Source organism: Podarcis tiliguerta (genome assembly GCF_965153285.1).
Source record: "Podarcis tiliguerta genome assembly, chromosome: 8".
In the NCBI taxonomy this organism is placed as follows: domain Eukaryota; kingdom Metazoa; phylum Chordata; class Lepidosauria; order Squamata; family Lacertidae; genus Podarcis; species Podarcis tiliguerta.
In genome coordinates, this window is record NC_139541.1 from 87,183,019 (window position 1) to 87,204,991 (window position 21,973).

The window sequence follows — 21,973 nt, forward strand, 5'->3', positions numbered from 1 at the left end:
CTCTCCTGGGAGAGACCTGGTGTCTTGAGCATGCGCAGGCTCCACTGCCTCTCTCCCCCACCTGTAGGGCAGCTACATGGGAGGAGGCAGGCATACTCCTCGGAGCATCCTGCCCCGGGTGGCCCTGCCCCTGGGTGCTGGGCACATGCCCCACCGCAGGCGCCTGACCAGCTTGGTCCGCCGCTGCATTGGTGTCCCTGAGGAGCAGTGGACGGACTCCCTCAGAAGGGGGTGGCCTCACCTTCCGTGGAGCTTTTTAAGCAGAGGTCATGTGGCCTCTGCCAGGGATGCTTTAGCTGACGTTCCTGCGTTTCAGGGGGTGGACTGGATGACCCCTTGGGGTCCCTTCCAAGTCTGCAGCTCTCTGATTCTGTGAGTTCTAGCCTTGTGAGAGAGGGAGAAAAGCTGTTCTTTATCCACTTTCTCCATTTTTTAAACTTCTACCATGCTGCAGACTCTTGCTTGCCTTTTCCCCTAGCTGGGAAGTCCCCAATGCTGTCCCCTATCTTTAAAGGGGAGTCACTCTGTTCCCTTGGCCATTCTGGGATGGGCCTTTGAGCGCCTGTGCTTGCTCTCTCAGCGGGGACACAGTCCATTGACGGGCGACCTTGGGAGCCTCTGTGTGTGAGCACTATAAATAGCTGTGAATCGGCTTATGGCGAAAATGGGTCAGGAACTCAGAGGCTTTATTGCCTGCGGCTGATTAGCGCAGGGCAAAGTGTTCTGGCTACTCTGTGTGCGCTGCGCTTCCTCGAAAGGGAGGGTGTGGCCTGGCTTTTGGCTGCAGGGGTCAGTGGGTGGAGCTGCCCGCCCAGACCACCCACACCCAGACCCCTCTGCCCCACGCCAAGAGAGTGGTTAGCACTCTGGCTGCTGGCAAGCCTGTCTCACAGTTCAGGTTGCAGCCTGGTCTGTCCAGCTGCCTTTAAGACATTTCAAATCAAAGCATAGTTGCTGCTAATTTCCAGTAGATTGATAGATCGTTAACATCATTCGCATCTGGCTTTTAAAAATGTTTTTCTTCTGGAGCAGCCGGCAAATCGTGGTTAACCGTGGTTAATCCATCACAGTTGAATGCCTGAATTTAATAAATGGTTTAAATAGTTGCCTTTTAAAGTCCCAAAGCAAAGGAGGGAGAGCCCTGAGCAAGACCAAGGGAGGGCATGGAGGGAGTGGTGCCCCCGCCATCTTTCACTAGTAGAGGCCAGCCTGGGACTTGGCTTCAGGAGGAGGGGAGGGGCCCTCGCTGGCCTGCAGAGCCGCTCTGATAGGACTCCCCGTTCTCCATGGAGGATGTGTGCCTGGGAGCAGCCTGCTCCTGCCTGGAAACGGGGTTGTCAGCACAAAACTGGCCTCTCTCTCCACCCCTAAGTCTGCTCCTGCCGCAGGTGCGCTTCCCACCTCCTGCTTCCTGGCCTTCTGTCCTTGGGTACTGGTCTCTCAGGCCCTCCTGGAGATGGGGGATCCAGCTGGCTGGCAGGCCTAGAGCCAGCATCTCCAGGCAGAAGGCATTTTGGTGGCCAGCCTGGGAGAGGCCCCTGCCCAAGTCCTTGCAGAGCAGCAGCTCCCAGTTCAGGCAGGGAACACTACCGGGCTGTTTCTTTTCCTTGTGCATGTAACAAAGTTGTGCATGTTTCCTTGTGCATGTAACAAAGTTGTTGTTTAGTCATTTAGTCGTGTCCGCCTCTTTGTGACCCCCTGGACCAGAGCGCGCCAGGCACTCCTGTCTTCCACTGCCTCCCGCAGTTTGGTCAAACTCATGCTGGTAGCTTCGAGAACACTCTCCAACCATCTCGTCCTCTGTTGTCCCCTTCTCCTTGTGCCCTCCATCTTTCCCAACATCAGGGTCTTTTCCAGGGAGTCTTCTCTTCTCCTGAGGTGGCCAAAGTCTTGGAGCCTCAGCTTCAGGATCTGTCCTTCCAGTGAGCACCCAGGCCTGATTTCCTTCAGAATGGAGAGGTTTGATCTTCTTGCAGTCCATGGGACTCTCAAGAGTCTCCTCCAGCACCATAATTCAAAAGCATCCATTCTTCGGCGATCAGCCTTCTTGATGGTCCAGCTCTCACTTCCAGACATCACTACTGGGAAAACCATAGCTTTAACTATACAGACCTTTGTTGGCAAGATGATGTCTCTGCTTTTTAAGATGCTGTCTAGGTTTGTCATTGCTTTTGTACTTACAAAGTACAAGGGGACAAGTCTCTGCCCCAGGGAGCTTACAGTCAGACCTCCATGTTCTCCACATCATTCATCATTTCAGAAGCCTCTTAACCTGCCTTTTTCTACCCACCCCCAACACTGAAACCTTTCATCATAGTTGCAATGTCCCTTTTGAGGTGGGCGACCAGAGCTGTACATATTATTCCAAATGCAATCACACCCTGAATTTGCACACTGGCATCATGATGTTGGCAGGTGTGTTTTCAGTTCCTTTCCTCAGATCCCTAGAATGAAGTGCTGCCTGCTGGGTCGACCCCCAGCCCTCCAGTCACTTCCTCGACTGGGCTTGTCCAACCACAGGCCCCTTTCCCAAAAGTATTCTTTGGGCTAAAGTCTGATTGTTCTGCTTTTAAAAAAATAACCCCAAAGCATTTGGGAGATATTAGGCCCTCTTGGCTTTCCCTTGCAATGTCCTTTTTACCAATTTCTTCATCTTTGGGAACTTTCCTCAGGTGGAACTCTGTCAGGCTATCTTGGCCATTTCCCACTTAGGATCCCTTGAATTGCGCAGGGAACCGGCTGCTCCCAGCCAGCTGCACAAGGCTTACGTTTCACAGGAGGTCCCGGGTGCAGCTTCAGATTAACCCGCGATTCTCTCCCATCAGTTGCTTCCGTGACCAGCTGTTCTGGGCCGCAGTTGTCCGAGGTGTCTAAAAACCCAACCTCTCTGTTGTGGCTGGAACACGGATGTGCCGGTCGCTCTCTAGGAGAGGGCGGTCGAAGTCATGTTCCACCTCAAGACCTTCATCACCCTGGGTGTTAGGCCTGGTTGGAAGGTGACTGTAAATGAATTTGGGGGCCTGCCCTTGGGCCTGTGGAGCAGCAGTCTGACCACCTGAGGTTTGACAGAGTCTTGCCTTGCGCTTCCTCCGGAGGGTTCTGCTGGTTCTCATCTCCTGATCCCACCATGTCCATGCTCTGCTTTCCAGCCAGGCCCTCCAGCTCGCCCCCCTTGGAGGCTGCTAGCAGTGAACTGCCTCTGCAGTCTCAGTCCAAGAGCAGAAGGACAACGGCAGCAGCCCACCCAGTCCAGCATCCTGCTGTCTCAGAAGCGCCAGTCAAAAATGTCCCTCTTGAACCAGGCCTTTGGGGGTTATGGGGTTGTTCCTGTTTTCATTTTGATTATGCATTTTGTGTTTTCACGTTGTGATTTTCCTCCTGTGAAGAGCCCTGAGACCTGCAGGTACAGGGCAGTATGCAAATGGAATAAGTCACAAGTAGTAGTAATAGCCAGATGCCCCGAGGGGAATGCTAAGAAAGAGAGCCCCCCCCCTCCCCTCCTGTGGCTTCGCTGCCTCTTACTGTGGAGGCAGAGCTGAGCCATGGTGAGACGGCCTCCATCGCCCTCCATCTTCCCTTAAAGCCATCTAGGGCCTTTCTCTGCGTGGAGAAGGACTTTCCTTTTATCTGTCCTAAATCGTCCAAAATTCCCCTTCTGCTGGTGTTGGGAGAGCAGGGCCAGATTGAGGTTTGATGTGGCCCTCAGCTCCTGAAGGTAATAGGGCCCTTTCTATGTCCAGCTGCCCTTTGTCAGCAACAAATGGTCGCTGTTTTTTGTGTTGAATATATGCTAGATGGTCATTTATGGACCTCATAGGCATCTCAAGCCATTTGCACATCACAAAATATGTATTTTATCAAAATAATTGTTGAACTGAAATACAGTTAAGAAGAAGCATATTAATAGTGAAAAACAATTAAGAACAAGTACATTATTGAAATACTTTATTGCCACTTGTACAACTTGTATACAGTGAGATTACACGAGCACCCCCCACTCAGCTCTCTTCGTCTTAACTCCCCTCGTTTACTGACGCACGCACACCAAACCCAAAAGTCAGTTGCCCTGTTGTTCTCTTTTCATTCAGCAGCCTAACAGCCCACGGATAGAAGCTGTTCTTTACCCTGTTGGTGCAACTAATCATGCTTCTATATCTTCTGCCTGAGGGCAGGAGATCAAGAAAGTGCCGGCCAGGGTGTGAATCATCATCCCTAACTCACTTCCCTCACTCTCCTGAGGCAACGTTCTTCCGCTGTTTCATCCAACGGATTCACGGGATAGCCCATAATATCTTGTTATTAATATTAATAATATTCCTTATATCATAGGAGGCTACACAACACAAAACACTGTTGCTGGATGTAGGTTTTATTTTATTTGTTTTTTACCTTCTATTTTGGAAATGTACATCCAGTGTTGTTTTGTCTTTAAATTTTTTGGGGGGCCTCAGTAGAGAGTGGGGCCCTAAGCTGTAGCTTGTTTAGCTTATACGTAAACCCGGCACTGTAGGAGAGAGTGGGAATTTTTTCTCTCTCTCTGCTTTCTCTGGGCCCTGCATAACTTTATAAACTTCTCCTTCACTCTCTCTCTCTCTCTCTCTCTCTCTCTCTGGCCTGTGCTTCTTCCGCTGTGGCCCTTTGGCCTCTTGGACCAGCTGCCACATCCTGTCCCTTCCTGCTTCTCCCCAGGGCCATGGGGAGACCAGCTTGCTGCCATTGATTTGTGCAGCAGAGGGGTGATGTTGTCCTCTTCTCCCTCCATGTGGACAGAGCCTCTCTGCGCTGGCTGGGCTGGGCTGGGCGGAGCGCCTGTCTGCAGCCCCTCCGGGGAGGGGGGGACGAGGCGGCCTAAGCTGGGCTTTGGCTTTGCGTCAGAGGCCGGCTCGGACTCCTCCTCGGACTGGGGCTGGGTGTTCTCACAGGCTCCCTCAGTGTAGCAGCGCGGAGCAAGAAGGTGCTGGGCAGCTCCAGGCAAGTGCAACCCTCGTGGGATGGAGCTGGGAGGTTGGGGAGCCTGCCAAGAAGCAGGGCAGGGCAGGGCAGCAGGAGAGAGATATGGGGGGGGGGGGACTCAGCCCTGGATGCAAGGAGGGAAAAGGGGTTGGCAGGCTGCAGGCGGGCAGGAAACAAGAGGGAGGGGGTCCCTTTCACAAGCCCCTTGCAAGGAGGTTTAGCTAGCGGGGGGGAGAAACAGCCACCACACCATCTCGCCTGGTCCTTTGACTCCTTGACTTCCTGCCCTCCGGATGCTGTGGGCCTCCAACTCCCAGACCCCCCCCCCCCTGTTGGCTGCATGCTGGGAGTTGTCATCCAAAACATCTGGGCGAAAGCAGAGCAGAGGTGGCGCATTTCCCGGCCCCCCCCAGACCCCTGCTGCTCTTCCTGGTTCCCTTCTCGCCTGCGGAGATGCTCAGGGCTTGGGCACTCGGTCACCTCTCTCCCCATCTCTCTTTGGCTCCGCAGGTGAGCCTTAAGTGGGGAAGGGGCTCACTGGAAGGCATTGCTGTCGGGTGGCCAACTTTGGGCAGGAGTTTGTGGTGAGGTCAGGCCTCGTTTGGCGAGCGCACCCTTCCCCACATGTGTGCCCAGAGATGTGCAGGGTGGGAGGGAAGAGGCCAAGCCTTGCCTGCACCCTTGGGGAGGGATGTCGCTTGGGAGGGCCCGTCCTCCTCCTCATCTCCTTGTTTTGTGCCACTTGCCAGAGGAGCCAGGGCCTCATCCAGACTTGGGATTTGTCGGGGAGCAGCAGCTATTCAGAGAGCAAGATCAGAAGAAGGGCAGAGGAAACTGATTTCCACGATAAGCCTGTTACGTAAGGGAGCAAGTGCCGCTCTGGGGGGGCTGGCCTAGGAGGCGTCTCTGAGCGTTGCCCTTGAGCCCTGGCAAGGAGGCTGAGGGAGGGGCAGGCCGGCCGGCTGGCAGAGCCCTGAGTCTTCCTTGTCATTGGAGATCAGTGGGTTCCTGACTCCTGAGGAGGAGGGTCCCTTGGGTGCACTTCTGAGTCCCCAGGGTGCCCTTTGCAGAGGAGGAGGCTGCTTGTTTCTGGGCGCTGCAATACCTGTCCCTCCCAGGAATCTCTTGAGGTCTGCCTGTCTTCTGGGGGGGGGGGCAGGGGGCTAGCCTTGGCCCTGGGGTCGAGTGAGGAGAGCTGCTTCTCCCCTGAGCCAGCAGGTGGGCGTGGCAAAGAGGCTCCCTGTGCCCCAGTCACCTGGCGGCAGGTTATTCATGGTTGCTCCTCCTTCTCCTGCTTATTGACCCCCTTGGGCAGGCAGTCCAGTTTTCCTGCTTGGCTGCTGCACTATTGATCTCAGCTGCTGCTGCTGAAGTGGTTTGGGCCAAGCGAGTCCATAAATCATTCCAAACGCATCTGGGGTCAGCCGGGGGGGGGGGCTGGCCCTGACCTTGGTCTGATGCACCATCCCTCAGGGGTCTCCCTCCAGCTGTTCCCCTTGACTTCTCATTGGATAACCTTTCAGTCTCTCTGGGGGGGGGGTGAGGGAGAAAGAGGGGTCGGGGGTCCTTGTTTGTCTGCCTGCTCATTTGAGGCATTTGCACACAGCAGTTCATTAACATCCATCCCTCCGTATTTTACGATACCATTTTCAATCCCAAACAGCAATAAGAATCCACAGTGGCTCCTTGCAAGGACAGCAGGCTGCTCCCCCTGGCTTTTCTGGGGTGGGCGCTCCTTGCCCTCCTGGCCCTTCCGAGGGGAGGAGGCTGAGCCCAGCGGCCAGAGGAGGCAGGACTCTGTCCCACTGGGGGAAGGAAGCCCTTTGCCTCCCACCCTGCCAGCTCCAGGCCAAGCTGGCCCTCCTCTGCCCAGGGCTCCTGCTGCTGTGGCCTCTTGGCCTGAGGAGCCCTCTGGGCTTCCAGCCTCAAAGCAGGGCAGGTCATGGCCCTTGGCTGGGCACCAGAGGTCAGGGGAGCTGGGCTTTGGCAGGCTTTCTTCCTCGACTGACTGGCTGGGAGGGGAGCCTTAGAAACCAGTGGCCTCTGCTCTCCCCATAGGTAAAGGTAAAGGCCCCCTGGACGGTTAAGGTCAGTCAAAGGCAACTATGGGGTCACGGTGCTCATTTCGCTTTCAGGCCAAGGGAGCCGGCATTTGTCCACAGACAGCTTTCTGGGTCATGTGGCCAGCAAGACTAAACCGCTTCTGGCACATGGAGGACCGTGACGAGTGCCAGAGCGCACAGAAACACCATGTACCTTCCTGCCACAGCGGTATCTATTTATCTACTTGCGCTGGCATGCTTTCAAACTGCTAGGTTGGCAGGAGCTGGGACAGAGCTCACCCCGTTGCAGAGATTTGAACCACTGACCTTCCAATCAGCAAGCCCAAGAGGCTCAGTGGTTTAGACCACAGCGCCACCCACATCCCTACTCTCCCCATAGCAGGTCTCAGCCCCAGATTTGCTGGGAGAAGAGTCAGGCCTGTGCCTCCCCTTCCCAGCATCTTGCTTCTCACCCCCTCTTTGCCCAGCCTGGGCAGATGGATGTGGCTGCCTAGATTTTGCTGGCAGGGATGGGAGCAGGATGTGGAGCATGGACCCCTGGCCTGGGAAAGGCAGAAGGAAGGGAACGTGTGTGCCGATTGGAGCTGGCGAGAGATCCCCACAGCCTCTGCCAGGCTCACCTGTGCCTGTTTGCTCCTCCCACAGGGCTCAAAATGCTTCCCAGGGCAGAGGGCGGCTGAGCAGAGGAGCTCCGTGCCCAGGAAAGGTGTCTGGCACCACGGAGGAGGAGTCGCCACCGCCTTCCAGTGGCCCTGGAAGGGGCACCTGCCAGTCCTGTGAGAAAAGGCCCCTCTCCCAGCCACGCCATCAGCTGGCCTTCCGAGGAGCCTCTTGGGAGAAGTGGCCTGAGCCACTGAGGGTCACTCCCTGCGCCCCCCGGAGATGCCAGCCAAGACCCCCATCTACCTGAAGACCTCGACCCCCAAGCGGGGCCGGAAGCTGCGCCTGCGAGACGTGCTCTCCAGCGACATGATCAGCCCCCCGCTGGGCGATTTCCGCCACAGCGCCCACATCGGCCGGGACGGGGAGGGGGACATGTTTGGGGAGCTCTCCTTCCTGCAGGGCAAGTACGACCTGCTGCCCCGCCTGGGCCGCTGCGGGGGCTCCCCGGGGGGCGGGGGCGGCGGCTACCGCACCCTCCTGAAGAGCGCTGTCTCCCTGCCCGCCTTCAGCGGCGCCCAGGACCAGGCGCCCCCCAAGCCGCCCCGCCTCCACCTGGAGGAGATGCCTAGCGGCGGGGGGCAGGGGCGCTCCATGTCGGTCGGCTGTGCCAGCGCCGCCGAGGGCCTCTCCTTCTCCGCCACGGCCGGCCCTCACTACGAGGCGCTGGCCTCGTCCGTCTCCTTCTCGGCCCCCCCACCAGAAGGCGGCTGTTTTGTGGGGGGCAGCCCGGAGTGCCCCTGTGGGGGAGCAGCCCCCCTGCCTCGCTCGGAGTCCTTGCTGCGCCTCGACCTGGACCTGGGCCCCTCCATCTTGGATGACGTCCTGCGCATCATGGAGGAATACCAGCGGCCTGTGCCCAAAGCCCTGTAGAGCATCCGCCTGCCCACGCGCCCCTCCTCAGCTCCACCGGTGTGGCTGCGGCCTTCCTGCTGAACGTCCCCAGAGGGGCTGGACCTGCGGGGTCCTGGGGTGACGAGGACAGGCAGCCCCATTTGCCTGCTCAAGGGCCCAGGCAGGCAGCAAGGAGAGGCCGGGGCTTGGCCAGGAGCTGAATGGAGGGGGCTCTTTGCTGAAAGACAGTGGGGGGCAGCGCCAGAGGAGAAGCGGCTCCAACCACACCAGGTCCTACCTTGCAGCTGCCCCCTCGGGCCACGGCCAAGGTCCACCTGGCCCAGCCGCAGGGGCCACAGGGGCACGAAGGACACGAAGTCAACAGCCCCCTCCAGCATCTGCTATGTGGAGATAGACTTCCTCTGAATATGGAGGTTCAGCATCGCTATCATGACTTATGAGCCGCTGGACAGACCTCCCCCGTCTCCATGATTGTTTTCTTTTGATGGCATCCTGTATGGGGACCCAGAGCGATGTTTTGGGACAGTGGATTCTGTGCATTAAATACTGTCCTCTTGCCTCAGAGGGAAAGTGCTCCAGCCCCCTCGTCGCTTGGGGGGCCCCTTTCTCAGGTCTACAGACGTGCTCAAAGCATTCCAACGTCATAAGATTTGTTTCAGGGCATCATCATTCAGGGGTAGAGTTGTAAGGGATCCCCAAGGGTCCTCTAGTCCAGCCCCTTGCAAGGCAGGAATCTCGGCTCAGGCTTCCCTGACAGGTGGCCCTCCAGCCTCTGCTGTGAAACCTCTGAGGAAGGAGAGGCCACCCCCCCCCAAGGGAGACTGTTCCCCTGGGGAGCACCTCTTGCTGCCAGAAAGCTCTTCCCAGGGTTTAGCCAGAATCTCCTTCATTGTAACTTGAAGCCTTTGGTTCAGACCTGGCTCTCTGGAGCTGGAGAAAACAAGCTTCCTCCCTCTTCCATGGGACAGCCCTCTAGATATTTGAAGATGGCTCTCATATCTCCATCTCAGTCTCTACCAGGCTAAACATGTCCAACACCCTCAACCGTTCCTCATCAGGCTTGGTTTCCCGACCCTTGATCATCTTGGTCACCCTCCTCTGCACGTGTTCCTCCTTTAATTGTGATGCCCAAAACTGGACACAGGATTCCAGGTCTGGTCTGACCAAGGCAGAATAGAGTGGGACTATGACTTCCCTTGATCTGGACACGAGACTTCTAGCATTAGGGTTTTTTTGCTGCTGCCTCACCCTGTGGGCTCATCTTCAGCCTGTGGTCCACCAAGACCCCTCAATCCTTTCCACATGTCCTGCTAGTAAGCCAGGTGCCCCCCATCCTATATTGGCGCGTCTGGTTCTTCCCGCCTAAGTGTTCCTGTCTAAGGTTCTTTACGTTTGTCCCAACTGGAAATCATTTTGTTAGCTTGCAGCCAGTTCTCCAATCTGTTAAGGTCATTTTGAATTCTGATCCTGTCTTCCACGGCATTAGCTACCTCTCCCAGTTTGGTGTATTCTGCGAATCTGATGAGCATCCCCTCAATTCCTTCATCCAAGTCATTTATACAGATGTTGAACAACAATGAGCCCTGGATAGAACTGGGTGGCACCCCAGGGTGGCCAGGAACCATATCATACTGGCAGTCTTATTTTTACCCCTTCTCTAAAGTTCAAAGCTGCTGCACTCGGGGTTTATGCTTTCCCTGAGCTATCCACTGTGACCCCAGGATCTCATACAGCGATGGTATCTGAGCTCCCAGGAACCTGTACAGTGGGGTTATTTTGCCCCAGTGAGCATCACTTTGGCCGAGTCCCGTGTCAGAAGGCAGCTCCCCGTCTACTGTTCCAGACATCCGTGCAGCGTGGAGCATTCCTCCCAAGTCTGCTTTTATTCCGGTTGCGAATAGCTTGGTGTTACCTGCCACCTTCAGACCGATCATGAATAAAAGATCCCAGTACCAATTGGTGGGGGACCCCACTGGCTGCTTGCATTGCTTAAAAATGTTTTCCTTTTTAAATGCAGATTCCATCAGGTGTTTGGGCTGATAATTAAAGTGGTCTGTAGCAGGTGTGGAAGGAGAAATTAACCCTGGATCCAGATGTGGAGTTTTCCTCAGGCCTGCGTGGAAAAGAGAAAGGGTTCGCTTCTTCCTCTTCCATGCCTGGGCTGATCCCATCCGATGGTCAGGAGGATGTGATTTGCATTTTCAAAACCTTTGCATTAGAAAAATTGGAGCGTCTAGTGAAGCTCTGCCTCAGAGCCGTCCTTCCTTGGCTTTGTGCAAACCTTCCCTGCACCCCGACACTTGCTTGATTTGGGGGTGGGGGGCCTGAGCCAGTGGAAGGTGCTGAGAGTTTTTTCTTCCTGAGCCAGAATGGAAGAGGCCTATGCAGCACCTCCTGCAGCCACCAGGGGGCGGCATCTGCCCACTTATCCAGCAAGGAGGCGGCACATTAACCCTTTCTGTGACAGCCAGAGTCGAGCAGGAGGCTTGGCTGAGGGATCAGCCGCCAGGTTGCAAATCCAGAAAGTGAGTGGAGAAACCAAGTATGGAAGTGAGGGTGCAGAGAGAAGTGGTCCTGGACAAGTGATGCCGGCTGAACATAGGAAGAGCGGGGGGGGGGGGGGAGGCACCCAGGGGCTAATTAAATGCCCCTTACGGGAAACCCAGAAGAACAAACTCTCTTCCTATTTCAAAGCCATCCACGTCAGTGGCCATCACTGCCTCCTTGGGGGGGGGGGTGTGAATTCCAGCTGCTGCCTGCCCACCCACACCCCATTTTCCTAGGCTGGTGCTGGGGGGCAGGTTAACCCTTTGCCTCCACCCTCCCAGAGATAGCATCCCTGCCTCCAGCTTGCCACCGCCTCTCGTGGGCTGCCCCTTCCTGAGGTCGCCCCCTTGGGCCTGGGGCCAATTATGTGACACCCTCCCCAGCCCCAGTGTGCTGGAAGAAGCACAAATCACCAGTGTCAAAGCAATGATTCTTCAACATCAGCTTCGTTGGACTGGTCATGTTGTGCGGATGCCTGACGATCGTCTTCCAAAGCAACTACTCTACTCCGAACTTAAAAATTGAAAGCATAATGCTGGTGGTCAGCAAAAGAGGTTTTAAGATTTTCTCAAGGCAAACCTTTTAAAATGTAGTATAAACACCGACAACTGGGAAACACTGGCCTGAGAGCGCTCCAGTTGGAGAACAGCCTTTTCCAAAGGTGTCCTGGCCTTTGAAGACATTCGAACTCAGGACACAAGGGAGGAAGGTGCTAAGAGGAAGGCACGCTTGGCAAATCCACACCGTGATCAGCTCCTGCCCGGAAACCAATGTCCCCACTGTGGAAGGATGTGTGGGTCCAGAATTGGCCTCCACAGTCACTTAAGGACTCATTGTTAAAACTGTGTTTATGGAAGACAATCTTATTCAGCTACGAGGGATCGCCAAAGACGACGACAACTGCATCTGCCGGAGGCAGTCCAGAGAGCCCCCCACCGCCATCCTTTGCCTCTTGCCAAATAAGGAGATCGGAGCCCGGCTCCCCAGGGAGAGATCAGTGGGTGCAACCGGAGCCAAGGCTGGGTGGGGAGCCTGGTGCCTTCCTTCACTGAGGCAAAGAAGGGGCTCACCCCCCACAGCAGCAGAGGGTCAGGCTAGCCTGCACTCCCTGCACAGGGGAGGAGGGGGCAGAAGAAGAGGCTAAGTTGCCCACAGCCAGTCTCTCCTCCTTCCCTGCCGCCACCTCCTCCAGGCGGCCAAGCATCCATTTTTCAGCACCCAGCCAAGGGCACAGAATCATGGGCTTCTTGTGGCTCTCATTGGGCTCCCTGCAAATGCAGGAGTTGCGGCGGAAGCCTCATCGCTGGGGGGCACAGTTCAAAGTGTTAGTGCTGACCTTGAAAGCCCTAAATGGTCTCGGCCCAGTAGACCTGAAGGAGCGTCTCCACCCCCATCGTCCAGCCCAGACACTGAGGTCCAGCGCTGAGGGCCTTCTGGTGGTTCCCTCCCTGCGAGAAGTGGGGCTGCAGGGAACCAGGCAGAGGGCCTTCTCGGTGGTGGCGCCCGCCCTGTGGAATGCCCTCCCACCAGATGTCAAGGAAATAAACAACTATCTGACATTTAGAAGACATCTGAAGGCAGCCCTGCTTAGGGAAGCTAATATTTGATGAATTCTTGTATTTTAATATTTTGCTGGAAGCCGCCCAGAGTGACGGGAAACCCAGCCAGATGGGCGGGGTATAAATAATAAATTATTACTATTATTTATTAAAAGCCACCCCCCTGAAGGAGAGTCTACCACCTTGAAGGTGGGAGGCGAGTTTCCAGCTGCCTGCGATGCGGCAAGAGGCCTCTGGGCAGAGGCTGGCACAGGTTGGCACAGCAAACCACAGAGCGCCATTGAGGCAGAAGAAGACAATGGGCACGTGTGCTCTTTGGGGAGGGGGGCAGGCAGGAGGGAAGCGGCAAAGGCATGAATGCCCCACTGTATCTCCGCTGCGAGCGAGGAAAGGGCCGCGCCAGGGAGGCCGCCGTGGGGTTTTCTGCCGCCTCCTGCTGAAGGGGGCCAAAGGGCCGTGTGAAGTCATTGTTTTTGGAAGGACAGCCTGAAAACAGTTCATTTCCAGTCATTAAACCTGGTAGTTAAACGGTGTCTGCCGTGCCAGTTGGGTCCGTGGCTGCAAGCTAAGCAGACCATAAAAGGCCCTCCGCCCCCCAGGTCCCTGCTGCGCTGGGGTTGCCAGAGGAACTGAGGAAAACAAGGCGCCGAGAGGAAATTGTGCAACTATGAAGGCGCATCAGAGAGCGCGGGGAAGCGAAAGCCAGTCGAGTGTCCAGATCAAGGGAAGTCCGTTCCCCTCTCTTCTGCCTTGGCCAGGCCACACCTGGAATACTGCGGCCGGTTCTGGGCCGCACATTTTAATCTGGGCGATGTAAATAATCCCGGGTCTGGAAACCGAGCCTTATGAGGAAGAGCTGAAGGGGTTGGGGGTGTGTAGCCTGGAGGAGATTAAAGGAGATAGGAGAGCCGTCTTCCGATATCTCAAGCGCTGCCACATGGAAGGAGGAGCAGGCCTGTTTCTCCCTGCTCTGGGGGGGGGGGGGGGACTGAACCGATGAATTTAAGTTACAAGGAAGGAGATTCTAAGAACCAAGACCTTGGTGACAGAAAGAGCTGCTTGATAGTGGAAAGGTTGTGGTCTCTCAGAGGTTGGGTTGGCCATCTGCCAGAGACGCCTGCCTTGAAATCGGGGTCCCATCCAGCTCTTTGAGTCTATGGGGAGGACAACGGGGGCAGAAGAAGCCTGTTTTAAAGCGAAGAGACAAGGCCAGCTCTCCAGGAGGGGAAAGGGCAGCCTCCCCACCAAGGGGGTGGGACCTGCTCCCCCTCGCTGGAAATGCAGGAAGAGGCGGCCTGGGAAGGTCAGGAGAGGCCAGCGGAGAAGGCCTTGTTGTTCCCGTCCAAAAGGGATGTGCTGCGTGCAGCTGTTTATCCTGCGCTGTAAACAAGATCGGCAGCTGGGAGAGGCTGCATCCCAGAGACGGCCACTCGGCCCACGCAAGGCTACTTCCCCCAAAGGCCCCTGGAGGCCAGGCTCACGGCCTCCAAAGGGGGAGGGCAGCAGGGGGTCACGGAGGCACCAGCAGGAGCCAACCTCAGAGCCCAGCCACGCTGGCATCCTTTTTGAGCTGGAGAGGAGCCCCAGAGTTTGCCCCTGGCAGAGAGACAGAGTGGGGGGCATGGACGGACTCTGGTTCACGAGAAGCAGAGCTGGAGGCCAGAGCCCCCAAAGAGGCTTCTGGGCACGTGAGGGGGGGGCAGCAGGATCCAAAGCAGCAATTCCTGCATTGCAGGGGGCTGGACTAGATGGCCCGGGGGGGTCCCTTCCAACTGCATGTTTCCCTGATGGCTTCGGGGGGGGGGGGCCACAGGCTGCCTATCCCTGCAGCCGATGGCAGCAGCAGGTGTGCGACAGGTACCCCCTCCCCCCGGAAAACCCCCCACCTCCGCAGCCGAGGCAGCAGCTGACCTGTGAGCCGTTTGAGACAGAGTGCTTTATTACAGGATACACGGAAAGCAGACAAGACTGTTCACTGTACAATGGGGAGGGGGTTCAGAGATGCTGCTGGGGGGCGCAGGGGTGCAGCATCTGGGGGGCTGGGGGACGTCCCTGCAGCCAGATGCAACTGGGGGGAGATGCGCCTCATCCGGACACCATTGGGACCCTGACGCTGCTGCTGCCGGCAGCCCGACCTCTATATTGCCCCCCCCCCGTCCTCCCCCAGGAGTCCACCCCTGAGGCTTTCGGCAAAGCCTTCCGCAAGACCAGGCGGCTCTCACACTCGCTCCTCGGGGCTCCCCGGGCCCTGATCCGCTCTCTCCCGGCTGCCGCCGCCTCCGCTGTCAGGGCTGGTCCGGCGGAGGACGTGCTCTGTCCGGAGGCCCCTCAGCTTCCCCAGCAGCTCCTGGATGAAGTCCTGCGACAGGAAGGAAGGAAGGAAGGAAGGGGTGAGTCCCGCCTCTCTCCGGCCGGTGGGGACAGAGGGCCAAAGGCCAGGCTGGGCCAACAGCTGGGTCAAAACGGCTGGCAAGGGAGGGGGAAAGCATTCCCAAGGAGAGCCGGGCTCCCGGATCTGACCAGGGGCCCATCCAGTCCAGCATCCTCTTCTCAAAGGGACCAAATATCCGTCTACCTAAACCACAGAGCCTCTTGGGCTTGCTGATCAGAAGGTCGGTGGTTCGAATCCCCGCGACGGGGTGAGCTCCCGTTGCTCGGTCCCTGCTCCTGCCCACCTAGCAGTTCGAAAGCACGTCAAAGTGCAAGTAGATAAATAGGTACCACTCCGGCGGGAAGGTAAATGGCGTTTCCATACACTGCTCTGGTTCGCCAGAAGCGGCTTAGTCCTGCTGGCCACATGACCCGCAAGCTGTACGCCGGCTCCCTCGGCCAGTAAAGCGAGATGAGCGCCGCAACCCCAGAGTCGGCCATGACTGGACCTAACGGTCAGGAGTCCCTTTACCTTTAGGAGTCCAGGTAGACTGCCTCTGGAGCTGGAGGTTCCATAAGGACATCAGAAGAGCCTGGCTGTGGCCAAAGGGGCCCCACCCTGTCCAGCGTCCTCTTCTCACAGTGCCCCCCCCCCCCCCGGAAACTGCTCCCCAGCTCCCCGCCCTGAGAGCAGCCAGGCTGGCTAGCCCTGGGGGGGAGGGGCTCTGTGCTTCTCAGCAGAAGGGATCCGGTGGGGGAGGCAGGGGATGCTCTTAGGAGTGACCAGCTGGGATTGGAACGCCAGGAATCCCCGGGAGGATCCAGCAGCCATCCCAGCAGCCACCGGGAGGGAGGGGGGAGGGAGGCTGTGTTGTGATCTGGGTGGGGAGGGCTTTGTGCCAGGGATGGGAGCTGCGTCCCCTCCTCCTCCACAGACAACCACTCCTGCTGGGAGAAGCTACATCTGGCAGGTGCTCTTGGGGGGGGGGCAGAGCAGCTAATTCCCCTCCCTCCCCCCCTGCAGGGTCCCTGGGGGTCAACGAGCAAAGGCACCCACCTCTGTGTCCTTGTGGCAGGACTCCAAGATGCTCTGCAAAGAGAGGAGAGTGAGGAACGGCTGGGGGAGCCCGCCTTGCATCTCAGCCCCCTTCTCTGACCCTGGAATTTGGGGAGGGGGCAGGAGGAGAATCCCACTTCTCTTCTCTCCCGGTGCAGCTGCGAACCCCACCCCCCAGAAGCCTCCCTCCCTCCCGCCCAGGCCCCCTGGCCCCTCGGCCCGCTGCAAACTCATCTCCCCTTGCATCAAGTTCAGCAGTGCAAAGGATTCCCTTCCACTTTAAGCTCTTTCGGTTTCGATTTATTACTATTTGGATTTCTTTCCAGTTGGCGCAGCAACATGGCAGGTGTGCTTATCGATTGCGCCAGTGCCCTTTACCCGGCTGCCCCCTGGTTACTGCACCCAGGCCAGAGGCAGAACTCGCTTGCTCACAAAGGCTGGAAATCTTATCATCAGGAGCGCTGGATCCCGCCCACCGGCCTTGGGAGAGAACCATAAAGAAGCCGCCATATACAGAGTCAGACTACTGGTCCATCTAACTCAATACTGTCTACACTGGCTGGCAGCACCTCTTGCCCAGCCCCACCTGGAAATGCCAGGGATTGGACCTGCAGCCTTGTGACCTTCCACACTCCGAGATGTCTCTTTCAGGGATCTCATCCGGAGCGGTTTCCTGCCCAAAGCTCCCTCCCTCCAGATTTGGGGCACAGGAAGATGGGCCCTGCCTCAACCTGGGTGAGAACACTGCTCCACCCAGCGCAGTCTCCACGCTGACCTGGGAAAGGCTCTGCAGGGTTTTGGACACAGGGCTGTTTCCCTGCCCTGCCGGAAGATGCTGCCAGGCTAGGATGGGTAACCTCTTGCAAGCCACGCAGCTGCCCTGGCACTGAGACAGAGCCCCCCCCCGATGGCAGCACCCCCCTGCGCCAACCTGCAGCTTCTTGGCCCGATCCTCGTCTGCGGCCATCTCCAGCAGATCGTCGATGTTCACCTCGTCCGGCATCTCTGCTTCCTGCAACGAAAGCCAGGGATCAAGCTGGGTTTCTGCGGGACCAAGGAAGCGCCCCAAACCTCAGGAAAGGGATCTTGTGCCCAAGCGAGGCCTCACCAGGGACCAGCCCTTTGCAGGACTCTGGAATGGGGGGGCAGCCACCATTGTGAAGATGACAAGCAGGCTCGCTAGGAGAGCCTAAGAACAGAAGATGGGCCCATCGGGTCCAGCAGCCTGTTCTCACAGTGGCCAACCCAGCGCCCTCATGGGAAACTCACAAGCGAGAGCCGGGTGCAAGAGCAGCTCTGTCCCCTCCAGTGGTTTCCAGCGGATTCAGAAGAAGCATCGCTGCCTCTGACCAGACAGGCAGAGCGGAGCTGTTAGCCAGAGAGCCCTCCCTGTGTGCTCTGCGAAGAGCAGAGGCCGGCAGCTCCATCCCAGAAGCAACAGCCTTCGTCTCCATCACAGTTGGCCCCTCTCCCCCTCCCAAAGGCCCCTTTGCCACCCTTTCCCGAGTCTGCCCCTGCCGCTTCATGGAGGGAGAAACTGTCTCTCGGGCCTTGTTACGCGGCTGTTTCTGCGGGGATCCACGCTCGGTATTTATCACTCCTGTTGTACAAAAATCTCCAAATGGGTCTGAACTTCAATGTCTAAAACTCCTGGTAGAGGACAAGGATCTGGAGGTTACGCTAAGGGTGGCCAAATTCTGTGTGACTGCCATAAAACGTAGGGAACAAGTGGTACTACCAAAATGATTAAGGTTTTAAATGATAATTTTAAGTTATATTTTAGTGATCAAGATTATATATATATATAGGGTTTTGTGTTTAATGATTTTCCTGATATTGTAAGTGACCCGGAACTGGTCTGTGACCGTATAATAATAAAATTCATTCATTCACCCTCCTTCCTGCAAAGACTTGGCTGGTGGCGCCCCTCCCAAACTCCCTCCCGAAGCAGCACAGCAGGCAGCTGCCCCTCTGCCTTCCTCCAGCCCTGGGCTGCTAAGAGGGGTCCTGCAGAGGGGGCTGGAGAAGGCAGAAGAGGCCCAGCAGCCCCCAGCCCTGCCGCCCACGGAGGAGTGGTCAGCTTTTATTTGCTTTCATTATCTTCGTTTATGCTGGCTGAAAGGGTCAAAAGCCTTCTGGGGTGGGCTGCAAAGTGGAACCGTGCTATGCACACACACACACATACCAAACATTAAAATACCCCTGAGAAATAAAAGGGCAAGATCGGTTAAAGGCAGACTACCTCCAGGCCTTTTCAAGACCTGTTTGTCAAGGCGGGAGCCTATTCCGTCAGGATCAGGCATCCCGTAGGATCAGGCCCTGCCGGGAAAGGCCGCCTCCTTCCTCCTCCGCCGGCCAACCGGACAGACCTGCGCTGCAGGGCCTCCAGGTCGGAGGCTGATCTTCGGCGGAGCTGTTGACACGCCTGCAGGCAGCCCTGGAACCCAACCCAGCCCATCGGGGCCCAAAAAGGAGATCAGCAGCGCTTCCCACTGGGCTCAGCCAGGGCGGCCGCCAGAGAACCAGCTCTGCCCATCGCTTGCCCCAGGAGCTGCAGCCTCCCAGGGTGTCCTGACCTGCGCAAAGGGGTTCAGGGGGAGGTCTGCAGGGAAGGCTGCTCTGTCCCCCCCCCCCCACTGCCGTGCGGCTGCAGAATTAGCCGGCCAGCTGAGTCCCGCTCCACTCGCTGCAACTCCCCTGGGATGCGCCAAGCCAGCAGGGCTGGAAACTTTCCTTTCATGGCAGGGTTGCGGGCGCCTCTTTTATAGATGGGTCTGGCTCCTCTCCGCCCCCCGCCCCCCCATCTCGCTCCCTCCCAGGCCTCAGGCTGCAGGAATGCACTCTCTTCCTCTTGAAAAGCCACTCTTTCGTGGGACCAGCTGAGGTCTGCCCCCCCCCCCCGGCAAGCCACCCCAAAGCAGCCCCTTCGAGGAGGAGGAGATGCCCACTGATAAACCGCCCTGTGGGCTTGGGATATTAATGCAATTAATAAAGGCAAAGTCAATAGCTCCAGGTCGCCTCCAAGAGCAGCACAGAAATGGTCTTCATTATTATTATTGTTGCTCTTATTATTAATCACAGGGGCAGCATCCTTGCGTACTTCCAGAGGGGTCTGGGAAGGGACCCGAGTTCTGATTCTGCCTTTCATTGCTCTGGAAAATCGGGAGGCAGAAGCCACACTGGCTGGGGGGGAGCACCAAGAGCAGGCAGGGGGCCCCTCCAAGAGGAGCAGGACTGAGGTGGGGTGGAGCAGGGGAGAGAGAGAGGGGAGATGGGCAAGCAAGGCCAGCCCCATGGCAGGTGGGCGGGGGGGTGCAATGTGGGACCCACAGGAGAAGAAAGGCCTGGATGAAAGAAGGACCGCCAAGGAGGGAAGGATCCGGACTCTCCAGCCAAATCAGAGCAGAAAAGGATTCCCATGAGGAGACGGTGCAGAGAGAGACAGTGTGGCGTAGTGGTTGGAGCTGGACCTGGGAGACCAGGGTTCAAGCCCCACTCAGCCAGTAAGTTCACTGGGGGGACAAATCACTGCATCTCTCAGCCTCGCCTGCCTCACAGGGTGGTTGCAGGGATGTACCCTATGCCTTTTTAAAACGTGTTTTTCTGTTGGAGGGGAATTGGGTTGTTGTTTTTATTTTTATTATGTATTTTGTGGTTTTATATCTTGATTTTATTTTGTGAACCTCCCTGAGACCCCTGGGTATAGGGTGGTATAATAAATAATAATAATAATAATAATAATAATAATAATAATAATAATAATAATAATAATAATAATAAAAAATGGGGAGGAGAACCACGCGCCCCACTTTGAGTTCCTTGGAGAAAAAGTTGGGAAATAAATGCAAGGAATAAATAAACAGCGCAGGCCAGCTTCCTTCGCCAGAATCTGACTGGCTGCCCCATCTTGCTGGGACTGGGCAGAGCTCTCTGGTTCCCCAGTCCGCCTGGGGCCTTGGCAGTTCCCTGCCCCTGAGCTGAGACCCTCTCCCCCCATTTCACATCCTGGCACCATATGTCTTGGGCAGGGCCTTAATCCTGCCCGAGGGCAAGCAATCAAGACAGATCAAGAAAGGGATTTGGCGAGATTAATGGGGATTCTGCCCATCGGAAAGTCACACAGAAATATTGGGGTGGCAGGAGAAGAAAATGGAAGGGGGGCCAGGAGGGAGAAGGGGCTGCAGCCCCCCAGGAGGGCCAGGAGGGAGAAGGGGCTGCAGCCCCCAGGGGGGCCAGGAGGGAGCAGGGGCTGCAGCCCCCAGGGGGGCCAGGAGGGAGCAGGGGCTGCAGCCCCCAGGGGGGCCAGGAGGGAGAAGGGGCTGCAGCCCCCAGGGGGGCCAGGAGGGAGAAGGGGCTGCAGCCCCCCGGGGGGGGGGCAGGAGGGAGAAGGGGCTGCAGCTGACCTGCTCCAGCTTCAGGGCTGCCACACAACCGGGCGATGGCATCTGGGGCAAGAGGGGAGCAGGCCTGGCTGGATCACAGATCTCTAGCACAGGAAGAGAAAGGATCACAGACCTGTAGTGTGAAAAGGGTCCCTAGAGGCATCTGCTCCTGGCAATGCAGGAATCTTTTGCCCCAAGGGGGGCTCAAACCCACCAGCTGCTGCCCCAGCAATGAGCAGGAAAGTGGGGGGCAGCTGGGTCAGGGCGAGCAGCTCCATCCTGAGGCTTCCTGGAAACAGCGACTTCCTTCCTGGTGACCTACAAAGAGCCCACGCAGTGGCGGGGAGTTCCGCAGGCTAAATGAGCCCTGCTTCTTCCGTGAGAGGATTCTGCTGCCACTCTCGTGTTGCCCAAGGTTCCCTCTCGGCACCTTCTGAGCTGGGAGCGTCTCTTTGGCCCGACCCTAAAGCCTTCTTCCGTGCGTGCGCCTCCTTTGGAAGCAGCGGGTTGGGCTCGATGCCCCCTGGAGTTCCCTTCCAGCTCTACGCTCCGCGGATGCTAAGCCCACACGCCGCCTCATGCCGGGCCCCTCGCTCCCCAGGGAGGACGGCAGAAGACCCCCGCCTCCAGCCCCTCACCAGACGCGCCTCTTTGCCCAGATGGCAGCCCGGATCCTGCCCCTCCTTCCCCCTCTGTCGAGGCAGCGCCATCAGTAGCCGCGCCGGAGGAACCCGCGGAGTCTCCCCGAGAGGCTTCCGACGGGGCGGGCGGGCGTCCCCCCGGCTCGCCTCCCTCGGCCCGCTCACCTGTCCCCGGTAGAGCTCCTCCAGGCGGCCGTCGATCCACTTCTCGGTGTCGAGGCGCCGCTGCAGCTCCCGCCGGTCGTACTTGACGGTGACCCTCGCCTGGCGCCGCTGGATGCCCGGGCTGGGCGTCCTCTCGGCCGCGCGGCCGCCCCCCGGAGACAGCCCGGCCGGGCGCGCCGGCGAAGCCCGTCCCAGGCGCCGCCCCACCCGGTTCGCAGCCATCGCTCGCCCCGCCGCCGCTGCCCGACGGGGCGCCCGCCGCCCCACGGCGCCTTATAGCGGGCGAGGGGCGGGCGGGGCGGGGAAGGGCGGCAGGGCGCCCCGCCCCACGGCGGCCGGCCCCCCAGCGCCCCCTCCCGGCCGGCCCCGTCCAGGCCAGGCTGCGCGCCGCCAGGGAGACCCGAAGGCTCCGCGTCCCGTTGCGCGGGGAAGTCAGATGCCTCGGAGAGGTTGCCCTCTTGGCAGGTAGGCTGCCCTGGACGTGGAGGCTCCATGCACCCCCCCCCCAAATATATGCCTTTCTTCGGTGCATTTGTCTTTGAAGGCTGCCCATCATCTCCTGGCGAGGGATTCGTCAACAGGGAAGGTGCATAAGAGACTTTTTGGCCCCTTTATTCTTTGGGTCCTTCTGAAGTGGGAGCCGAGAGTTTGGGGTGATGGGTACCCGGCCCTTGGGAAGGGGTGGGGGGAGAAGGCGGGGTTGGAGTAGAGGGCAAAGGAT

At 57.8% G+C, this 21,973-nt stretch overlaps 2 protein-coding genes across 2 annotated transcripts; one reads left to right on the forward strand and one right to left on the reverse strand.

Moving 5' to 3' along the window:
• Positions 1-7,855: 7,855 nt before the first annotated feature.
• LOC310684688 (cdc42 effector protein 2-like) lies at positions 7,856-10,676 on the forward strand. The gene has a single exon (XM_083456154.1). The coding sequence runs from the start codon at positions 7,899-7,901 to the stop codon at positions 8,547-8,549; it is 651 nt and encodes a 216-aa protein (XP_083312280.1). The 5' UTR covers positions 7,856-7,898; the 3' UTR covers positions 8,550-10,676.
• Positions 10,677-14,558: 3,882 nt separating this feature from the next.
• On the reverse strand, positions 14,559-21,498 carry PPP1R14A (protein phosphatase 1 regulatory inhibitor subunit 14A). Its single transcript, XM_083453193.1, has 4 exons — positions 21,253-21,498; positions 16,996-17,076; positions 16,065-16,097; positions 14,559-14,996 (listed from the first exon to the last, which is right to left on the reverse strand). Exons 1-4 carry the CDS (start codon positions 21,472-21,474, stop codon positions 14,856-14,858), a joined length of 477 nt encoding a protein of 158 aa, XP_083309319.1. The 5' UTR covers positions 21,475-21,498; the 3' UTR covers positions 14,559-14,855.
• Positions 21,499-21,973: the final 475 nt, after the last annotated feature.